General features: G+C 40.8%; 1 protein-coding gene across 12 annotated transcripts in view; it reads left to right on the top strand.

Moving 5' to 3' along the window:
* Window positions 1-22393, top strand: part of BPTF (bromodomain PHD finger transcription factor) — a 52611-nt gene that overhangs the window by 27287 nt on the left and 2931 nt on the right. For 5 of the 12 annotated variants that reach the window (XM_038156947.1, XM_038156943.1, XM_038156938.1 and 2 more), the window contains 19 exons: window positions 126-347; window positions 640-3046; window positions 3255-3379; window positions 3593-3721; window positions 4026-4176; window positions 4935-5058; window positions 6456-6708; window positions 7142-7303; window positions 8264-8412; window positions 8667-8790; window positions 9325-9548; window positions 10683-10905; window positions 11106-11419; window positions 12649-12731; window positions 14541-14766; window positions 15181-15524; window positions 18724-18897; window positions 19783-19975; window positions 20884-20968. In XM_038156947.1, coding sequence (XP_038012875.1) covers window positions 126-347; window positions 640-3046; window positions 3255-3379; window positions 3593-3721; window positions 4026-4176; window positions 4935-5058; window positions 6456-6708; window positions 7142-7303; window positions 8264-8412; window positions 8667-8790; window positions 9325-9548; window positions 10683-10905; window positions 11106-11419; window positions 12649-12731; window positions 14541-14766; window positions 15181-15524; window positions 18724-18897; window positions 19783-19975; window positions 20884-20968 — 5712 coding nt within the window. The remainder of the gene's footprint in view (window positions 1-125; window positions 348-639; window positions 3047-3254; window positions 3380-3592; window positions 3722-4025; window positions 4177-4934; window positions 5059-6455; window positions 6709-7141; window positions 7304-8263; window positions 8413-8666; window positions 8791-9324; window positions 9549-10682; window positions 10906-11105; window positions 11420-12648; window positions 12732-14540; window positions 14767-15180; window positions 15525-18723; window positions 18898-19782; window positions 19976-20883; window positions 20969-22393) is intronic. The other 7 variants (XM_038156946.1, XM_038156948.1, XM_038156941.1 and 4 more) reach the window with 6 other exon arrangements.

Raw genomic sequence — 22393 nt, 5'->3', positions numbered from 1 at the left:
TAATTCTCTTTCTGAATTTCACTAATGGTGTGCAAATGATTTGAGAGGTAAACTAACATGCATTCAAATGTGGCAGAGCACAAAAAAATACTCTGGATAATTGAAATAATTTAATTTGTTAATAGCAAAGAGCGAAGATGAAAAATGCAACTTGGATAAACGAAAAGGTACAACTAAGGTGAAACCAGAGAAGGACAGAGCAAAGGATTCTCGAGATCTGCAAGCAAAGGACAAAGCAGATGTTTCAGAAACCTTGGACAAAGTACAAGTAAAAGAAGAAAAGTTGCGTGAAGACAAATTAGAAGTTGACACCATTTCTGAAAACTTAGATCATGCAAAAGACACAGGTGATAATCTTTTGTTATCGTGAAACTCGTGTTATTGCATGAGTAAAAGCACAGAACCTCAGAAATAACTAGTGAAAAACTGTGTAACAGATTTTGTCAAGACATCTAAAATGTCTCAGTTAAATGATTGCCTGTTATCCATTGTAGTAGTGTCTGAAGCTTTTGTTCCTTTTTTAATTGAAATCTTTTAATATGCTAAAAGCCCCATTTATTTCTTAGTACTTAATGTAAAAATATAATTTGTATTCATTATTGGGGAGCTCACTGACTCAGAGTTACTTCTTCTTCACAGTGGAAAAAGACATCGATGGTGAAAATGATAAAGTCATCAAAGAAGAACCTATGGATGTGGATGATGTGAAAATTGAATCCTCCATAAAAGATGAGGAAAGTCATTGTAAGCGGGATATAATCAATGTCAGTGAGGGATTTCATTTAAGGACTTGCTACAAAAGGAAAGTAAAATCATCAAAATTAGACGGACTCCTGGAGCGGCGAATAAAACAGTTTACACTGGAAGAAAAACAGCGTCTAGAAAAGATGAAGCTGGAGGCTGGTGCTAAAACTGGGGGCATTCGATCCGTGAGCCCCCAGAAAAACACAGATGAGCTACAAGCGAGGAATGGAAAAGAAGGAAGCCAGTTTGGCTCTCCTTCCCAGGATCAAAGCTACATTTCAGACAAGACCCAAGCCGAAGATGCAGAACAGGACTGTTTGCCCATCAGCAGCATCTCCTGTACCAAAACTGGGGATGAAGATGAACCTTCTTTGCCTTTGTCAAACAGGCTCTCGAAAGAGCGGCAGCTGCTGGATGAGGACTCCCCTCAATCCTCTGAAGGAGACAGCTCTGTTCAGAATGATGGCAGAGAAAACAACCCTGTGCCTTCAACTGCTGATAAGTGTCAAGGACAAGAGGCTCTTGGACAGTTTAAGAGCCCTTTAGTGGATGGCTTGAAACAAACCAGTGCAGAAGGCAGAATCAAATGGGATGTTTCAGAAACAACTGAAAAACCCTTGAAACAAAAGCTACCTATTACCAGAGTGTCTCAGCGAGAACTTGAAAACTTAGGACCAGTGGTACCTGAAAGCAGCTGTAGAAGAGATGCTGTGGGCACTCTTGAAAAACCAGACTCAGAAGGGGATTCTGAACAGCAAAGCAAAGATCCAGAAAACAATTGTATGATAAAAAGCCATATGGAAACCGTGTCTTCTCAAGAGAGTGAAATGGAGGAAGAAATTGCTCCTGTAAAGACTGAAAGTAAATCTGAAAAGATGATATTTCATCAAAAATCAGCTAACAAAGATCTAGAATCATTTAAAACAGGGCTGATTTCTGAAAGAAACCTTGAAAGTCAAAGTCTGGAACACATGGATGGGGAAGATGATAACGAGGATTTACTGAGCTCTAAACTAACAGAGGCTAATGGTCGAAAGAAAGGTCAGGAACTGAAGGTGGAGACAGGTACCATGAACAAATATCTTGATCAGACAAATGTAAATACTATTACTGACAAAAAGAATAATAAAGATGAAGAAACTGAGACAGAAAAAGAAAAATCATCATTTCAAATGAATGGAAAAGACAATGACATTAAAACATTATCAAATGATGACTGCTTAATGAAAAATACCTGTGAAGCTAATGCAGGGGGTGATATTGAACCAAAAGTTAATAATATTAATAAATCCATTCCAGAACATGAAATAAAACCATTGGCTTTTAAGGAATCTTCAGTAAAACCATTCATGAATGGTGACATCATGGGAGAGGACACAAAGGATAAAAATAACATGGACTCAAAGTCACATCTGCAGAGTTCACCCGAGTCTGAGTCTGGAGAGAGTCTTCAGCCAATAGATGAAGTGCCCAAGTGTGTGCAGAAAACTGAAGAAAACCAGCTTTCTCCTGCAAGATCTGCCAGTGCTTCCCTGCCAACACAGCCTGTCTGTAAAGAAAATAACCTGAACAGTGAAACAGAATCTATGGAAACTGAAGCAATTGAGGAGAAGAAAGCTGCTCCATCACCTGTAACCTCATGTGAGGAATCCAGCTTGAGCAGTCACTTTGCTGACCAGAATGGGGTACAGACATATAAAATGGAAAATATTAATGGAGAAAGTAAAATGAAAACTGTTATTACTGAAGTGACTACCACAACCTCAACTGTGTCCACAGAGTCCAAAACAGTGTTTAAGGTTGCAGAGACTGGAGCTGCCAGTGATGAGAAGACCACAGTTGTTTCCTCTACAGAAAACTGTGCCATCTCCACTGTCACCACCACCACCACTGTCACCAAGCTCACCACTCCAGCCTCAGAGAGTAACTCTGATGTCATCTCTGTCCAGGAGCACAGTAAAACAGTGGTTACAACAACAGTCACCGATTCACTGACCACCCCAGAAGGCACACTGGTGACTTCCATGACTGTCAGCAAAGAATATTCCACAAAAGACAAAGTGAAGTTAATGAAATTCACAAGACCTAAAAAGACTCGTTCTGGAACTGCTTTGCCATCTTACAGGAAATTTGTTACCAAAAGCAGTAAAAAAAGCATATTTGTTTTACCCAATGATGACTTAAAAAAGCTGGCCAGGAGAGGAGGGATCAGAGAGGTTCCTTATTTCAATTACAATGCAAAGCCTGCCTTGGATATCTGGCCATATCCATCCCCAAGACCAACTTTTGGGATCACTTGGAGGTACATACTTCACATTTTTGAGAAAAAGTCTAGGATGTGATGAAATTAATTGATTTTTAAAATACAAGTGATATACATGTTTATTCCCAAATGTGCAAATTTTGCTATTTATTATTCAGTTTTCTATATTGTTCAGTAAAAGTAGCATGGAAAACCTTTGTCCTGTTGGTTGGGTATTTTAAAATATAATTTTATATTCTGTCATTAGGTACCGACTCCAAACTGTCAAATCATTGGCTGGAGTGAGCCTGATGTTGAGGTTATTGTGGGCATGTCTCAAGTGGGATGATATGGCAGCAAAAGCTCCCCCTGGGGGAGGAACCACAAGGACAGGTATTGTTATTTTAAATTTCTGGTTTTCTTTGCAAAAGCTTTTGCTGTAAAATCTGAATGTTACACTCCCTCAGAACATTTCTATAAAGGCTTGCTGTCAGCTGTGGCATTTGAATTTTGTTTGCTGTTTCTCTGCTTTGAGTACATTGGGTTGATTGGAGATTTAACTTTATTTGTTTCTGTTATTAATGTACTGGGACTAATTTGTTGCAGAAACAACTGAAACTGAAATTACAACAACAGAAATAATCAAGCGGAGAGATGTTGGTCCGTATGGGATCCGGTCAGAGTACTGTATAAGAAAAATCATTTGTCCCATTGGTGTACCAGAGGCTCCAAAAGGTTTGTTGTTTTTTTTTTTTTTTTGTTTAGACATTCTCCCCACCCCTCTGTAATCTAGAGAAATTAAGGTAACTGGATCTTTATGCTAATTCAGCCCATCAAGGGAGCAAATGCAGCTTGCCAGGAACTATTAATTTACCTACGGGAAACAAATGCTGCATTTAACAAGTGGACATGATTTATCTGAAGCTGAAAGGCCTCCCTGTTTATTAAATGGGACTGAAAACATCACTAAATCTTGGTTTACACTTCAGTTTCGTTTTACAGTATAGCTTAATGTGTGTGTTTTGACTGCTCTCTAAAGAAACTCCAACACCCCAGAGGAAGGGACTTCGATCAAGTGCCCTCAGGCCAAAAAGGCCAGAAACACCCAAGCAAACAGGCCCTGTTATAATGGAAACTTGGGTAGCAGAGGAGGAGTTGGAACTGTGGGAGATCAGGGCATTTGCTGAAAGGTAAAGTGAGCTTTTAATGAAAGTAGTCTTCATTTGTGTGATTGTTTAATCAAAGTTCCCCTAGAGAACACAAACCTGGTCACTATGATCACTAGAAACACAGCTGTTGTGTTTTTACTGGGCCTTTTGATACTGATAGTCAAGCTTAAAGTTACAAAGCTAAACTGTTTGCTGGTACCAAAACTAAGGTGTGCAGATATTTCAGATTTGTTAGAATTAATATTATATTAATTTTTGCATGCTTATGAACTAACTACTGTTAAATGCTAAAAAGTATTATTGTAATGCATCAAAAGGCTATAGGCTGCTTTTGGCATGACTTTGTACAGTATTTGTTAAATACTTCTATAATCCAAAGAAAATGACTGTGTGCAAGTAAATCCAGTGATAAGAAGCATATTTTCAGTATCATGTGCTCACAGTTGGAACAACATTTTTTAGTGTCTTGGAAAGAACAATTTTTAATGTATGTTATTACATGGGTTCCTTGCAGTCTCAGATGTAATTATAAATTCCAGTTTTGATTAATAGTTTCCTGGAAGGTGTTGCAGTAGTTTAGCATCAGGATATTTCAGGGATGTTGCATGCAACTTCGGTAGTTTATTTCTAAATATTTTTAAAGCTGTGACCAGTTTTTCAATGGTCTTCTGTCTTGATGGTTGCTCTTACTAGAGCAGTTAAACTGAAGAAAACAAAATGCAGTTTGATGGTTGGATTTTATGTGTGGTTTAACTTACCTTTGGTTGTGTCTTTGGCAGGGTGGAGAAGGAAAAGGCACAGGCAGTTGAACAACAGGCTAAGGTTAGTGAACAGAAGAAGGCAGAGGAGTTCAAGGCCCAATTGGAGGCTCAGCTAAAACACCAACGTTTGGCTGCCCAGCAGGTGGGGAGCTGTTGGTCGTCCCAGCAGTCAGCAACTGCACTGCTCACCACATGCATCATAGCCTGGGAAATGAAGTTAACCCTTGCTTACACCATTGCTCAAATAGTTCCAACTGCAGGTTAAGCCATCAAACAATGCTGCTGCCACTGTATACATCTGTTATTTTGAAACAGGGTTAATGCAGAGGTTTGTTCTGGATTGCCTGGTTTTCACCCACATCATTTATAACACTTTAGAAGGGTTTAGTTTGTTTCCATTTTTAGAAGGCTGGGAAGCACTCATCTCCAGGTAAGCTTCTCAGTGTTCTGTGTGTGATGGAAAGCTGCCTTGGAATACAGCTGACTTGGGAATACAACTGCATTTCATGCTTCACTCAAATTGAATATTTTGATTTTATTCTATCTTAAGTTATCTGAGTTAAGCCCATTGATAATTTTATTTAAATATATGTAGATATGTATATGCATTTATATTTAAATGTATGCAATTAAAATTAGGAAATCTGAGGCCATGTTGGTATTTCACATACATTATTAAGAACTGTGCTTTTTCTCAACATATTCCTTCTTCATTTCATCTGCCCTGAAAAAAACCCATTAGTAGTGATCTGGTGCTTCTGATTTGTGGGCATTGCTGCAATGTAGTGCTGGAATTTAAATAAATACAGATATAATTCCAGTAACATGGGAAAAAATGTTAGATCAGTTGACATTTTAGAAGAGCCTGCTGATACATCCCTTCACTAAGGGGCTCTCTAGATTAAATATGCTTTTTCAACAGTTACAGCACAGAAGGTCACTGGGTAAGGTAAGGGATTTTGAACCTAATTTTTTTAAGCAGGCTGAACACTGAAGGATTTAAACCTAAAAGAATAGTTTTAAAAATTGTATTCTCAGTGGCAAAACAGAATGATACAGTCTGTTTTTTTCTGTAACTGGCAGGATCTCAGTGCGGGAAGCTCTAAATTTAGGAATGCTAATAGTAAACTCTGTGTTTATGATGATGTATCAATTACTGACATAGATGCATGCACATGGTCAAAGCCAAATATAGATGGATATTTTTTAAAGTTTTTTTTAATCCTTCTGATTAATCTGAGACAAATTAATGTGTTGTGCAGGTTTTTTTAAAGTAAAATGTGCAGTGAAATTAACATAAGGCAAAGATTTTAAAGTTGCTATAAAGGAAAATTTCTGGCTTTGTATTCTAAGCAGATTTATAGTTCTGGAGATCAAGGAGCCTGTTCCTCAATCCTCTACATTTGAACTAAAATCCTAATTTGAGCTAAAATCCTACCAGAGGCCTTTATCTCTCAATACTGGGTAGAGACAATGTTGATGTTGTAAAATCTGAAAATACTAATTATCTCTTAATTCCATTTTTTTTTGTCTGAATAGAAACGGCTGGAACAGCAGAAGCAGATCCCTGCAGGAGGTGTGGTCCCTGTAGCCACCACAGCCAGCAGCACTGCAACTACAGTCTCCACACCCCAAAAAGTCGTGGTGGGCCCTCTGACAGGCCCTGTCCCCACAGGAACCAAAGTAGTGCTCACCACTAAAGTGGGGTCTCCAGCTACAGTAACATTCCAACAGAACAAGAATTTCCATCAAACTTTTGCTACTTGGGTTAAGCAAGGCCAGTCTTCAACAGGTAAGGAATCATTTGTCATGGAAGGAACATTGCTGGAGTTCATCCTGTGTATGCATCACATCCTGTATACACCTCACATCTTCTCCAGACATGCAGCATTGTTACACTTCAGGTTATCTTTGCTCTTAACTCTTGCTATGCCGGAAGGACATTTCTGAGATTATATCTGTCTAGTTTTCCTTGTTCTGACTTCTGCTAGGAAGACTCATTTCTGACCTGTCTCATTAGTTACTGACAGTTTTTGTACCAGTATCATTTGTGAAAGCATTCTATGATGTCTGTTTCCAAAAAAGAACCTTTACTAAAGAAAGCATGACACATTAAAAAAAAAAGTAAAAGTAATCCTGTAGTTTGCTGTTTCATGCTTGAAAAACAGTCATTTCATTGACTAATGATTCTGCTCTAAACCTGCCTGTTCTGTGTGCCTCAATAGCCACTAGCACAGCTGCCACCTCAGCCACAACCATTGCCAGCACAGGGCAGACCTTCCAGCTCTCAGGCAGCCCAGTAACGATGGCAGGGAAAGTGATAACTAAGCTGCCACTCCCTGCAAACAGCAAGATTGTTGCCGTCAATGTGCCATCAACTCAAGGAGGTAGGGCAAAGGGAACTGAATAAAAACTGTATTCCAGCTTGCTGTTTAATTCTCCTTTGACACTATTTTCCCAGTGAAGTAAACTATGATGTGAAAGGGGAAAAATATATTTTATATAGATATATAAAAATACAAGTTTCAACGGCTTGTTCCCCCTGTGTTGCATATTTGTGTCTGTAAGGGGAAAAATGCAAGTTTTTTGCCTCTAAATTATTCTGCATTTCATAGCACAAAATTAGGAGCTTTATTTTGAACAATGTGGAATGAAGCATGCTTTTTTTTTTATCTAAATCAACAAAGAAACTTTCTTCACAAAAATATTAATGCCTACAGCTGCTCTTCACTGATGAGCAGGAGTTTGGCTCCAGACTAAGATTAGCATTTTTGATTCTTGCCTCAAGAAGAGGACTTAATTTTTTTGAGATTTGTGAATGTATACTGAACAGAAAAACTCAATTCTCTGTCTCCATTATATTTAGCATCTGAGCGCATCATGAAGGCTGCAGATTTTTTTATTGAAATTTCATAGGTGACAGGAGAAGCATTACCCATTTTCTTCAGCACCACAATGTTGTAGGTGAAAGGTGTTTAAACTGCTCTCCTACATTGGAAATTAATCAGATTATAGCTTTTAATGGTTGTATAACACTAATTTGTGGCACTCTGTCAATGCAAGGACTTCTTTGCAGTTACCATCAAACTGATCTTTGTGAAGTTTTACACTTTCCTTAATCTTTTCTAAAATACCTGTTTCTTAACTTAAAATGTAGTTGGACTATTGACAAAGTATAATGCTGCTTCTTTTTACAATATGACAAAGGCTTTCCCAAGAAATGTTGAAAGGCTCAAAGGTATACTAGAAACCTGCAGACTTGTGTTCTAAATGCCACCCTGGAGTTGCATTTCCTTCTTTTGCTGGCCATTATGTCATTAATGAATTCTCAATTTTTCTTTAATTAGGTGTGGTTCAAGTTCAGCAAAAGGTATTGGGTATCATTCCATCAACTACAGGTGCAAGTCAAACCTTTACTTCATTCCAGCCAAGGACAGCAACTGTAACCATTAGGCCAAACACCACAGGGACGTTAGGAACAACAAGCACTTCACAAGTAAGATGTTTTTCTGGTTATTTAACTCAAAAAAATGTAAGTGTGTAGACTTCAAGTTATTGGCAGATATTAAAAATTCTGGCTAATCACTTTCCAATGGTTTTGGCTCATCTCAGCTATGGTGTGTATGGATCCTTTACTCCAAAGAGGTGCAACAGCTGGGAAAATTAAAACACATGTGGAAGACTATTCAGGGCATACTCCAGGGGCTTTTTCCTCAAGTTGACAGGTGGTCTCCTCTCTGGTGTGCACAGGTGGTGCAGGGGACGCCGCTGCGCCCCGGGATGACGGTGATCCGGACACCGCTGCAGCAGTCCACCCTTGGCAAGGCCATCATTCGAACACCTGTGGTGGTGCAACAAGGTATTCTGCCAGCCAGTAGGTTCACTTTAATATTTCAATTCCCAGTGTGAAATCCATGGTTTGTTTCTTCATTAATTCCTTGTGTTTTATGGTGTCCCAATGCAAAAATCCCTCATTTTGATGCTCGACGTTTTCAGCTTTTGGATGTGTTTGTTGGAGGCTTTGTCAATGTTATTTATCATTGACACATTAATTATAAGTCCATTTATTTGGGAAAAAAAACCCAAAACAAAAAAGCCCCACAAAACTGAAAAACCCTAAAAACACATAAAGTAACTGTGCATTGAGAAAGCCCTTTTTTGTATGTTTTTTCTTAAAGAGGTCAGTGTTTGAAGTTCTTTATGTGCATGCAGCTGTAGTTAAAATATTTTGCAGACATTTTTCAGTCACACAAATGGTTTGTAAAGAAAATTTATGTGCAAACTGCAGTGTTTGTTTCACCTGTCTGATCACCATCACACCCCATTGCAATTTGTGACTTGGAGGTTTGCTGTGCTTACGGTTAAAAAGCTGAAAATGTGTTTCTTAGCTCAAATTCTTCTCTTACAGGTCAGACCCAGCAAGTGGTGACTCAGATAATCAGGGGTCAGCCTGTCTCAACAGCAGTTTCTAGTACCAGCACAGCTTCTTCCAGCACTGGGCAGAAAACCATCACCAGTTCTGGGACAGCCCCTCAACAAGTTCAGCCACAGACCCCAGCGCCGCCCCCTCGCCCTCAGCAGGGCCAGGTGAAGCTGACAATGGCCCAGCTCACCCAGCTCACACAAGGGCAGGTAAAGCACTGGACAGCCCTGGGTGTGGAAGTGTGCTAACCCATCCTGCCTTTGCATTTCAGCAGTGTAGTGTCTGTGCCCTTAAATTCATCTGTCCGGCTTCATTTAGGATGAGCATTGGCATAATTACAGGCTGAAAGCAGCTTAAATAGTAAATAAATATAATAAATAGTAAATACAAAGTAAGTAGTTTTAATAGTAAAGTTTTAACTCTCGCTTCCTGTTGTACCTCCCAGTAAGGTGACTGGCATCAGGAGTGTTCAGCAGCAAGGAAAAAAATCTTTAATAGTAGTAAGGGACATAATTATTCTGTATGGTCTGTTTTGTAGACATTCAGATCATAATTTTGATTAATTGTGTTTTGATTTGATGTGAAGATCTAGTTTTCATTCATGCTATCCAGAATCTCAGAGGAAAAGTTGCAGTATCTGTGAGCAGAGGAAAAAGTTCTTACAACTTCTGCTCAGATCATGAAGGTCTGTTGGCAAAAAATAAGTTGAGAGTCAATTTTTGAGTAAAAATAAATGTCTGTGAACAACATCTGTTCTTCAGACTATAAATAATTCATGTAAATGATTGCGATGTACAGACTGCTCGTTGCCAGATAAGGTTTTTTGTAGGTGGAACAAGACTTGGAGTTTAAGCTGAAGGGGAGGGTAGGTTTAGATTAGATGTTGGGAGGAAATTCTTCCCTATGAGAGTGAGGAAGCCCTGGCACAGTTTGCCCAGAGTAGCTGTGGCTGCCCCATCCCTGCAAGTGTCCAAGGCCAGGTTGGATGGAGCTTAGAGCAACCTGGGATAGTGGAAGGTGTGGGTGGAATTGGGTGAGTTTTAAGGTCCCTCCCAGCCTAAACCATTCTGTGATTCTATGAGTTTCTACACCCAAGACTCAGAGTTGTGTTATGTTCTGTGGGTTCACAAAATGTGTCACTCCAACCCAGTCATCTGTTGCAGTAGAATAGTTGAAAGAGTCCTTGAGTATTTTGTGATCTCAAATGCTGGTTTTAGATTTTAGGAGTATGGTATGTGATAAAAATACTGAATTATGACATCCAAACCCCTAATTGTTCTGATTTCAGTGAAGTCTGTCTAAGAATTACATCACTAATACATGAATATTAACTTTTTTTTTAGGGTGGCAGTCAAGGCTTAACTGTGGTAATTCAGGGACAAGGTCAAACTACTGGTCAGTTACAATTAATCCCTCAGGGTGTGACTGTAATACCTGGTCCAGGACAGCAGCTTATGCAAGCAGCTATGCCGAATGGTACAATTCAGAGATTTCTGTTCACCCCACTACCAGCGGCTGCTACTACAGCTAGCACAACTACCACCACCGTTTCTACTTCCACCTCGGGTAAGCATTGTTCTGTTCAGGAGAAAAAGCTTCATTTCAATTGCATGGGAGGTTGTCTGTTACTGCAGGAAATGTTGGAAGTGCGCTGCAGTCTGTTGAGTTCCTGCGCAGAGCTTTGCAGTAGTTCCAGAGGGTTTGGGTTAGCAAGGCTCATAGCCGTGCCATTTGCAATTGATGGATCCTGGTTTGTGTGTTCACAGCTGCGGGGGAAGCGAAGCCGGCTCTGCAGGCGCCTCCGGCCCCGGCCGTGCCCGCGGGGCAGGGGCAGCCCCCGGGCCAGCCCGGCTCGGCCACGGCACAGCCCGCGGGGGCTCAGCCCCAGGGCGCCCAGCCCGAGGCCCCGAGCCAGCCCGAGGCTCCCGGTGACTCTGCAGCCCCTCCCGAAGCTCAGCCCTCCAAATCTCCGGCTCAGTCTCCAGCCCAGGCTCCGGGGCTCTCTCCAGCGCCAGGCCCGATGCAGCCACCGCCCGCGGGCCTGTCCCCAGGCCAGGCCCAGGCTCAGCATCCAGCTCAGGTGCAAACTCCAACCCGACACCCCGGTCTGATGTGGCCCCACACTCCCATACAAATTCCAGCTAGGCTGCAGCAATCACGGCCTCAGGTTGAGACCTCGGGCACAACCCTTGCAAGTACTCAAAGTTTAAATCAGGTTCCTGTGCAGTGCCCAGCTTATCCTCAGCTGCAATTTCAGCAGCCTCCAACAAGTGTTATTGCAGTGCCTCAGCTCCAGCAGCCAGCGGAAGTCCTCTCTCAGCTGCAGCCCCGTGTTGTGGCTCAGATACGAGCCCAGCAGGGCAGCGTGCCCCACATCCAGCTTCAGTTCCCTCTTGAGGTCCAGCAGAGTAGCCCAGCGCAGGCTCAGCAGATGGCCAGTGTGGTGGCAGTGCAAGCAGCTAGTGTACAGGAGCAGCTGCACGGAGTTCAGCAGCTCAGGGAGCAGCAGCAGAAGAAAAAGCAACAGATAGAAATTAAACGTGAGCACACCCTTCAGGCTTCTAATCAAAGTGACATTATCCAGAAACAGGTAAAGTTAACAGAAGGAAATTAACACTTAATGAATGAAAGAAATCTAATTTCAAATGCCTGTTCTTGTTAACAATGTTAATACATTTGGTAGGCAGTTAATTTGATTCTTTCAAAGATAGTGTGCGATTGCTATTGGCAATTTAATGACATGTTCCAAGTTAATTCAGTACATCGAGTCACTTGTACCATGCTTGCATTCTTCTGTCACCTTGATTCAGTTTACCATTAGCTGCTGGGACAAATCCATCTCTATTCTCAATTCAGGAAAGATAGGTCAGACCTAGGAGAGCTGATGGACAGAACACACGTGCAGTACTTTCATTTCCTGAAAACTGGGGTTCCAAAGAGGTATCTGAAATGTGACGCTGTTGGACGGCTGCAGGGCTTAAAAAATATCTAATGGACTCTTACCACTTTTAAAATAAAGCAACCAGTCACTGAAGAAATACAGTCAATTTACATTTAGCCCCTGGGTTCAAACTTGACATAAGCAAAATATCCTATTCTGGGGGTGGTGGTGTTCTTTCTCAATTTCTTTTTGAATTTTCAAATAATTTTTTTAAACAAGCACTGCTCCCCTGATAAAAGCAGCTTTATTTTGTCACTCAGTGAAATAAATGACACTTTAACTTAGGAAATGTCCTGGTTCTCCTCATAATACTGTGAAATACTGGCTAAGTTTTCATCTTTTATTTTGGATTCTGTATCATCCTACAGGTGGTTATGAAGCAGAATGCTGTCATAGAACATTTGAAACAGAAGAAGACACTGACTCCAGCTGAGAGGGAAGAAAATCAGAGGTGAATGTGCATCAGAGGGCATTCGTAGATACCAAATTTTTCATTTATTGCATCTTTTAATGGTATCATAATGAAATGTGGGTTTGTAAAAACCTGCTTGAAGAAGTGTTCCAATATAAAATTGGTTAGAGTAACACTTAAAAGTAGCTTTCATAATGATCTTCATTTCATCTTGTATAAGCTCAATTTTTTTTTGATAATATGCTTTTAAGTAATGTTACATATTGTGTTTGGAGCTGGCCACAGTTTTTACACTCAAGTAAAGAAGCACAGAATGGAGAATTAATGCTTCTGCTGAAAAAAAAAGCCTGGGTTTTGTTTGTCCTTTATCGTGGCCATGTGTTTCCATTCTTGTCCCTGCACATCCCACTCTACAGAAGGAGCTGAAGAGTTGGAAGACAGATTGACAAACTGAGAGATTTTATGCTTGAAGCTGCTAAACAGAAATTTGGAGTGTTTGTCATTTGTCTTGGGATTATTTTGACTCCTTTTCACACATGCAGTTGCTCCAATTAGATAATCACAAGTGTGTGTCAGATACTAAGAAAAAGAAGAGTATGTTCTATAAAATTTTGATCATCAAATCACAAGCTCAGTTGATTACAGCACTATCCCTGGGTGCCACTCCTTTACTGTTCACAGTTGCATAAAGAAAAAGATGTATTGGTTAGCTCTTCATTTCATGGTGTCAGATAACCAAATAGGTGTTTCGACTGATGAAAGCCCAATTTAAGAGAAAGATGAAAAAAAATAGTTCTAACTAGCTTGGTTTGTGGTGCAGCTGCTTTTCCATCTCACTGATTTGTTCTTCTTCGAAAATACAATATGGGGATCTTTAGTCTGTGCAAAAAACCAGACTAAACCAAGTAGATACAGGGCAGGTATAAAGAGCAAACTAAACAAAATTATATCACCCTACAAACATTTATCTACATATTCTGTTTGTCATCAAAATCCAGCTGTCTATCAAAGGACAAAATATCTGAGACCACAGAGTTGCCAGCAGCTGCTTGTCCTGGCCATTGCTATTCTGCTGTTTCCTCTCAGCTCAGTGGGAGTTGTTTTTCATGGTCACTCTGGCAACAAGAAGCATTTGGTTTTCTAATGGTTTTGGAAAAGAATGGGGAAGGGAAAAGTAAATGCAGAAGAACAAAAATACATTCATTTTCTAATTGAAATATAAAGCAAAACGAATGAAAGGTGCAAAACAAGTGAGCAGGAAAATAGATTATAGTTGAAGGTACAGCAAGCAGACGAAAAACTAATCTTGAGCTGTCATTAGTGGAGAAATTTGGAACTGTTTATAGTGAATTCTATACAGTGAAGAGTGCTTGTCAGTCCTTATGCCAAAACACAAAATCTTGGTAGTATTTCATGGTCACTGGAGCATAGAAATGTCTGATTTTGAAGAAGTTACAGACTTCCAACTCACTTTCATCCTGCATCAGAATAAAAATCCAGCTCTTTCAAACAAATTGAGGAAACTGAATTGAGCGAAAATCTCTCTCATCCTACTAAAGCCAAAGCTTTGTTGGGAATCAGATGGGGGAGGGGAGGAACAATTAGTACTCAGATCATTTAAGTGAAATTGGGATTGGCCCTCTTGAGCCTAACAAGGGACTTGATCTCTCCCCACAGTGCTCTAGTAAATAAGCAGGAGTGGAAGCACTGGGTGTTGCTAAATTTACCTTGTACATCTTAGGAAATACAATAATGAGCTTGCAGTGACTTGAGAATTGATTCTGCATTCTCAACTGGGAATAAACAGGCAGGTCAGCATAATGTCCTTTTCCTTTATTCTTTCCCCAGAATGATTGTGTGCAACCAAGTGATGAAATATATTCTGGATAAGATAGACAAAGAAGAAAAACAGGCAGCTAAGAAACGGAAGCGAGAAGAGAGTGTGGAGCAGAAGCGGAGCAAACAGAACGCGACCAAGCTCTCAGCTCTGCTTTTCAAGCATAAAGAGCAGCTGAAAGCTGAAATACTGAAAAAAAGAGCACTTCTGGACAAAGATCTGCAGATTGAAGTGCAGGTAAGGACAGGGTCTCAAAGGCTAATTTGATGTTAAGCTGGGGAGGGTATCTCTGTGTTAATCTTTGTTTACTGAGTGAGATTTTAAGGGAATTTACAGGAAGAAGCTGGTTGTGGATCTCTGCGAAGCTGCTCATATGTCCTTTGAGAGCCTCTTGGTTTTCTTCTGGACTGAAATTACCTTCTTTCATGAGAGAGCTTCTGATAAGTTACAGCCAGTGGGCCATTGTAGCCCAGGAATGTCATCCCTTAATATTATATGAATTATAGGTTCAGAACATGAAAAAATGCATATTTAAATGGGTTTAATTGTTTTCTTTTGGTTAAGCTTGGGGATTTTTGCCTAGATTTTAACCCTGTCTTGCAATAATCATATGAAGTGCCTCCCTCTATTTATTCATTTAATACACTTCAGGAGGAGCTAAAGAAAGACTTGACTAAAATTAAGAAAGAAAAAGAAAGAGCCCAGGCAGCAGCTGCTGCAGCAGCAGCCGCGGCCGCCGCAGCCGCCGCCGCTGCCCCACCAGCACCGCCACCAGTGCCACCAGCACCACCACAGCTGCCAGCAGCCAGCGTCACCTCCTCCTCCTCCACCACTGTCCCCGTGCCAGTCTCCTCCCAGAAGAGGAAACGAGAGGAGGAGAAAGATTCCTCGGCTTCCAAGTCCAAGAAAAAGAAAATGATTTCTACTACCTCAAAGGAAACGAAGAAGGACACAAAGCTTTACTGCATCTGTAAAACGCCTTACGACGAGTCCAAGTGAGTAGCGAAGCCCCAGCCCCTCCTGCATGTCCTTAGCTTAAGGGTTAGTGTCAGCTCTTAGTGCTAGGTAGTGCTAGAAGTGGAGCTAGTGGCAAGTTATTGCAGGGATTACTGAGGTGTAGAGAATAAAGTCTCTATTTCCACTAGAAGTTACCAATATTAACAAACTCGATTGATGCAGTTACTGTGCGTGGTTTATATTTTACTCGTTTGCATGTCTCCATTGTGTGACCTTCCTGTCTCACATGCGCATACTCCTTTCTTTTTTTCCCTCCACTCTGTTACTCTTTCTTTTGCCGTTTTGCCTCTGCCTCAGAAGCAAGTGACAATTTGGTTTGAGCAATTTCTTCTGAAGAAGTAGCTGATGTTCTTCAGAAATAGCTTTGGTACCGTCTTCCAATAAATGACTTTTTTTGTAAGGCAGTACCAGTAAAGGGGGCTCCGAGTCACTGGACTGCAGTTCACTTTGGACAATGTTTCAGGGAGAAATGGTTTCCATGAGTTATTATTTGCATGCTAGGGTTGATAAAAATGAATATTCAAGCATTTGACAAAGTGAAAACTGCAGTTCTCTCTAGTTTGATTCTGACTGTGAATGAGGACAAGTATTTATGCTACGTACAGTGCTTGTGAAGAAATGGTGTAAGTGCTGAGGGGAGAATCCAGTGGATTCCCGGGGATAGTGTTACATGTTGCTTCTTAAGCTAGAGGTGACTAACAGCAGTAGTTAGTAATGGTTTTCTCACATCTGAGAGCTGTGTAGAGATGTATGAACGATAAATTTGACTTCAGACCAATTCCAAGTAAGTGTCAATACCCAAAGTAAGAACTGGTACCGTTTGATAGTACTTTAGGGCTGATAACAGGGAAACCATAGATCTGGAGTGGTGCATTCACTCCATGGGTCATGGCTCTTTGTTCCACAAAGGGACTAGGGGACCTCCTGAGGTTCCTTCTAGCCTTTTTTGGGTTTTAATGACATCTTTTAACAAAGTTGAGATATTTGAGGTTTTTTTCACCTTGGTTTTGAGTAGCTCTGACCATTGCACTATGACTTCAGTGTGGGAAATGGAGCTACTCCTTGGACTGCCAGTGCTGCAGGAAGAGCAGAATGATGCTCTGGCTGTTATGTCACTGTCACCTCTGAGAGGTGTCCCCAGCCTCACTTAACTTTGTGTCTGTGTCAGGTTTTCTGTCACTCAGTGCACTTAGGAGGGACCCTGTTCTCTGATTGTGATACCAGAGGTCTGCGTGTTACTGATCTGGACTTAGTGAGTGAGTAAAGGGATTTGTTTGTCAGGCTTTGTGTTGACTCCAGTGGTCATAGAGTGAATTTTGGTAGCTTGAATTGAGAACTGTGCTTCAATGCACTGAATAAAACTTCAAGAAAAAGAAATGTTAATAACTCAGTAGTGTCCTTAGCAATATGATTGAGCTCTGCTGCTTTGCTTTCTGTGAATTTTAAATTTGATGTTCCTACAAATGATGTCTGTACTGTTGCAGTACATAATCCTTTTGCTGTTTGGAAAGGAATTAGTCGAGTTTTAAAACAGTTTTCTGAGAATTTTTTAAAAATGTTTTTCATGTATATGTAGGCATTGGATCATCCTCTTTGTGCTGGTGTCTCTTTTCTACTTCAGAAAAGATAGGTGTGCTACTTGAAAAGCCAAGTTGTGGTATTTTATGAATACCCTGTGTGTTTTCTTTGATTGAGTAAAACCTTGTAAGTTGTTTTGTGCTGTGCATTTTATTGCAGATCTCTTATGTTTAGTTCTCATTCATGATACTCCAGGATTATAGGGATTTGCTGATACTGTTTTCAAGGGTGGTCAGTAAGGATATCTTTCTAAGATTCCTGCTAAGATTCCAACTTACTTGTTAAATCATAATGTGGCACCTGCTCCACATTCCAATGGCAAGGTTCAGCATCTACACCTGGATGCAAATGTGCTCCCCTATCACCAGGAGCAGACACAGCCCCTCTTGGGAAAGGGGTGCAGGCTGAGTTGCTGATAGTTGTCAGAATCTGTCTAGCCATTCTTTATGGAAATTGGGTTGTGTGATATTCATTTTAGGATTTGCCTGACTGAAAAACAAGAGAAAAGGCAGGATCTGAGTGTCCAGGATGTGTGCAGAGGCCCAGGAAATCAGAGATGCTTCCTGTGGAACATGGGGTAGCTACTGCCCTGCTGGTGCTGTGGCGTCCCCAGGGTGTTGCCTGCAGGCTGACAGGGTGCAGGAATTCCTACAGCAGCACCTGGCAGGGGGTTGAGGTCTCCAAAATCCAGGAGGATGGAGGTTCTGAGTGCGCTTGCTTTTGCTTAGGCAGAGAGAATGGATGTGAGCGTCGCCCATCTGGTTGTCACTGGTCATAGGTGTGTCCTGAGAGATCCATACACGAGTTACAAACATCCTGGCATAATATTTTACACTTTTGTCACATCATTCTGTGCAAGGTCCCATCCCCATGATTCTGTCCCTGGTTCCCTTCACTTTGTGTCATACCATACCTGGTTCTGTCACACAGCTGTGTCTGAGAGGAGACATTATTCACTCAAAATTCCACTTTGTCACAGTTTTAAGTAGTTTATTATCAGTTTTTCAGTGCACACTCCCCCCAAAAATCCCACCAAGATTTAAAATTGACAATCATGCCCTGACCCCATTTTCTTTCGTATCATGTTACACCAAGACGTACCTACACACTGCTGGTTGCATGTTCTTGTAGTGTACTCGTAACTCCTAGTTGGTGTTTGCGCTTTGCTTTTGTTTTTTAAATTAACTGAGACCTACATTTTCAAACCATAAGGAAATGTTTCAGTGGCTTTTGAGCTGCAATTTTGAAAATGTAAACCTTTTCCTTTGGCCTTGTCTTTTTGTGCCTTTGACGGTTTTTCACACACGCGTTGAAGTCAGTACATTTTTAGCCCATAGCTTTGTCAAAGTTCTGGTTACATATTAATATGTACATATTAATACATGTGCATTTTGTTGAATTGTCAAATTAAAATTGACCCAAGTGACCTTACTGCCAGTCTAGCTGCAGCATGAGTTGTTAGTTTGTAAGGAATAGGGAGCAGGGAAGCTGAGACAGAAAGTAGCCCAGCATCAAGTGCATCAGAGAGAAATGCAGGGAAAAGTGCCATGCCATTTGAAATGACAATTACATTGTCATTTTCATTGTGAACACTTTTAGGTTCTATATTGGCTGTGATCTTTGTACTAACTGGTATCATGGAGAATGTGTTGGAATCACAGAAAAGGAGGCTAAGAAAATGGATGTGTACATCTGTAATGAGTGTAAACGGGCACAAGAGGGCAGCAGTGAGGAGTTGTACTGTATCTGCAGAACACCTTATGATGAGTCGCAGTGAGTTCGGATAAGAACCTCTTATTCCATGTCTAGGTAGCAAAACTGCTCTGACTGTGCTTTCCTGTTCCTTGCAAAGAGTAAAAAACGAGTTATTCTGCATATATTGTATTCATTCGTAATACAAATTGCTTTCCAGTAATTGTCTCCCCCTCCCAAATGTTTCTGTTCAGTAAATGTTTAGGAAAAGTCAAATCCCTCAAGGCAGTCAAAATGTATTGTGGTTTTTATTCTTAACAACAAACTACTAAAACACCATGTGCTTTAAATTGGGATTTGTTTTCTTTTTTATTTTATTTAACAATGGATGGTTAGAAAGACTAAAAGACAAGTGCTGTATTTAGTGGATTTTTTTGTGCTTTAATCTGATCTGGTTGGAGAATATAATTTTAGTATGGGGGGGTATATGGTTGGTACATGATCATATATGTGTGAATTATATACATCTTTTACTGTAAGGCTTTGTGTCATAGAATACTCCCTCTGTATTCAGTTACAAGGCTGAAGCTTCCATATGAAAAATGCTTGTATGGAGTGAAACAAGCCCTAGTTGTAGTCCAGTTTGTGCAAAATGCATCTTGAATTGGTTTGGATACTGGCTGGGTGAGGCTTCTGGCTTTAAACTGTTCCTTTCATCTCTAAAGCAGAGGAATTATTTTTGAAATCTTGATTGCTTGAAAGTGTAAAATCTAGGAATGTGTTTTGAAGTGGTCTGTAAATACAAAAGCAGTTGGAGTAGAATTTGTCACTCTGAAATCTGACGTTACCTGTTGCCTAATCATGCCAAGTATCTGCTTGTGTGCAGGGGACGGCAGGTTTATGTGGTTAAATGTAAGCTGGACTTGAACTAGATGAAGGCACTGACACTTGGTTTGGCTCTTGCAGATTTTACATTGGCTGTGACCGATGTCAGAACTGGTACCACGGGCGCTGCGTGGGCATCCTGCAGAGCGAGGCAGATCTCATCGATGAGTACGTGTGTCCCCAGTGCCAGTCCACAGAGGATGCCATGACTGTGCTCAGTCCACTCACAGATAAAGACTATGAAGGGTTGAGGAGGGTCCTGCGCTCCTTGCAGGTGAGGATGAGGGTGGCAGCACCAGGGAGTGGGACAGACCCAGTGGGTCTGGGAGGAAGGGGTGATTTCTCCTTATTAGCTCTGAGATTTGAGGGAATAGTAAAGCTCTGCCAGCTGCAAACCTGCTTGGTGTTACTGTGCTGAGGAGTATTTACAATAATTAGTAAATCACTGCTCCTGAGTGGGTGAAACTAAACAATCCCTTCAGTGAAAGGCTTCTAAAGGAAGCAGATTTAGAATCCCAAAAGGCAGAGTGGGAGCCCAGCTGCACAGGGTATGGAAGGTGCAGTGTTCTGTTCTCAGATCAGTTTGCTGTGGGTTGTGATCCACACTTCCTTACTTTAATTGAGTGTTACCAGATTTCAGGAGTGTTCTCACAGGGGTTCATTATCAGCATGTAAATGATGACATCCTCATGAGAAGAATTATGTACAGTGTCTGATATTTCTGGTTTGTCTGTCACTCCCAAATAGGCTTTTCTGCTACAACTATAAGGAATTTTTAAGAATTGTGGTAAAATTCTTAAAATTATGATAACAGAAATCCTGTAAGTAATGTTTTGCACTGTTCTGTATTTTACATACATTTATGAAAGTGTATTAATTTCAGGGTACTTGAAAGCACTCTCAGTAAATTCAGTCCATACTTTTCCATGCAGCCTGTTCAGCACAGTATCCTGTTATGTCTGAATTTCAGTTTCCTGTTTTGAAGCCCAACTACTGGGTCACTGACATTTAAAACTTTACCCAGTCATCAGATGAGAACTGGTTCCTTTTCATATAATGCTGCACTTCTTCCTGAAATTCAACTCCAGACCCCAACAGATAAAAGGATGAAAATATTTACCTATTAGTAGTGCCCACTTTAACTTAATTGTACATTTTCATTCTCTCCTCTTTCCTTGCCAGGCTCACAAGATGGCATGGCCCTTCCTAGAACCAGTAGATCCCAACGATGCCCCAGATTATTATGGTGTCATCAAAGAGCCAATGGGTAAGTGTTGGTGAGAGCAGCCTGAGTGAGTGGGTTTGGGCTTTGGAATAGCAAGTTAATTTCCTGCTGACCACTTCCAGCTATATTTTGCAAAATACACAGGTTAGGCAGGTGAAACGCTGTGATTCTCACTGATACATTCAGAAGTTCATGAGGGCTGTTTTATCTACTCTTAGACTGACTCCTTCACCCTGAATTCTGCCAGTCTTACAGATAAATGTGGAAGTCAGTGCAACAGTAGGATAGAATTCATGGTTTTAAATTTCTGTATTCAAATAGCACTGGTTTTTTCTGTCCTTGTAATGAGCTCCTCCTCCAAAGGTTGGGATGTGTAATCCAAAGGCTGAGGAGGAGGTGATGCTATGGAAGTGTGACATGCACCTGAAGATGGAGTTCAAAATTATCTTCATCCGACTTGATAGTATAGTAAATTTTGTATTATGTGTAATTTGCCTTTAAAGCTGCAGGGGGAAAAAGGATTCAGATGTTGTGAAGGTGGGCAAAGTGGAAGGGGAGATGCTGCAGCTTTCCAGTGCTTTACTCTGATCTTCTTAGAGCTCACCAGTTAAAACTGGATAAGCACTTGCATGTGAAACCTCCTGGCAAAATCCACCTCCTGATAGAAATGGTGTTGGGAATGTTATTCTTTTCCTCACAATATTGAACCAATACCTTTTCAGATCTCTAAATGAGAGCCAGTGTGTCATTTGAGCTTTCCCACCTACTCCTTACTCATCCTAGAAATAGGAAAGTTCACTTTAGTATCTTGGCAAAATGCTGTGGTATGCTGACTGAAAATAATAATGTGTTTAGGAATTGTGTCCTTTTCCTTTTCCAAAATTTTGGACTGTGCTTTTGTGACAATGCTGAACAGCTTTTATTCCATGATGGATGGGTTAAAGTTTGTAAGGAGAGCTCAAATAACAGTATTATTGATGGAGCAAACAAAGGTGCATTTAGCCCTTTCTGACTTAAGTAGGAGCAGAAGACATTTGTAATACAAGTAAATCTGAGTAAAATACACCAGGTAATCCAGACCCATCTGCAGTTGTTTACACACGTTCTGGCATCACTGGTATTTCAAAATAAGCACCTCAAGGCGTTTTCCAAGGGCAGATAGTTGTTTTTCTGGCTAAAAGTGCCAGTAGACATTTACTCAGCTATATTTATATTTGACAGGTTTTGTTCCTCACCCTGCTTTTAATTGATATTTGCATTAGAATAGGACAATTACTGCTCACGTCACCATTTCTGTCTCCTTAATGTGTCTGGTCAGTAAGAATGAGAGCTCTGGCATTTTGCATGACCCTGCACTTGAAATCTTTCATCTGTGCCATGTGTAATGTGCACACGCCCATGAGAATTGATAGCTCATTCAACTCATTCAATTGACAGCTCATTCAAAGCCAGGCAGGAACTCAAAGA

This window comes from Motacilla alba, chromosome 18, assembly GCF_015832195.1.
Source record: "Motacilla alba alba isolate MOTALB_02 chromosome 18, Motacilla_alba_V1.0_pri, whole genome shotgun sequence".
NCBI lineage: Eukaryota > Metazoa > Chordata > Aves > Passeriformes > Motacillidae > Motacilla > Motacilla alba.
The sequence above is the reverse complement of the archived record's forward strand: the minus strand, read 5'-3'. Positions and strand labels throughout refer to the sequence as shown.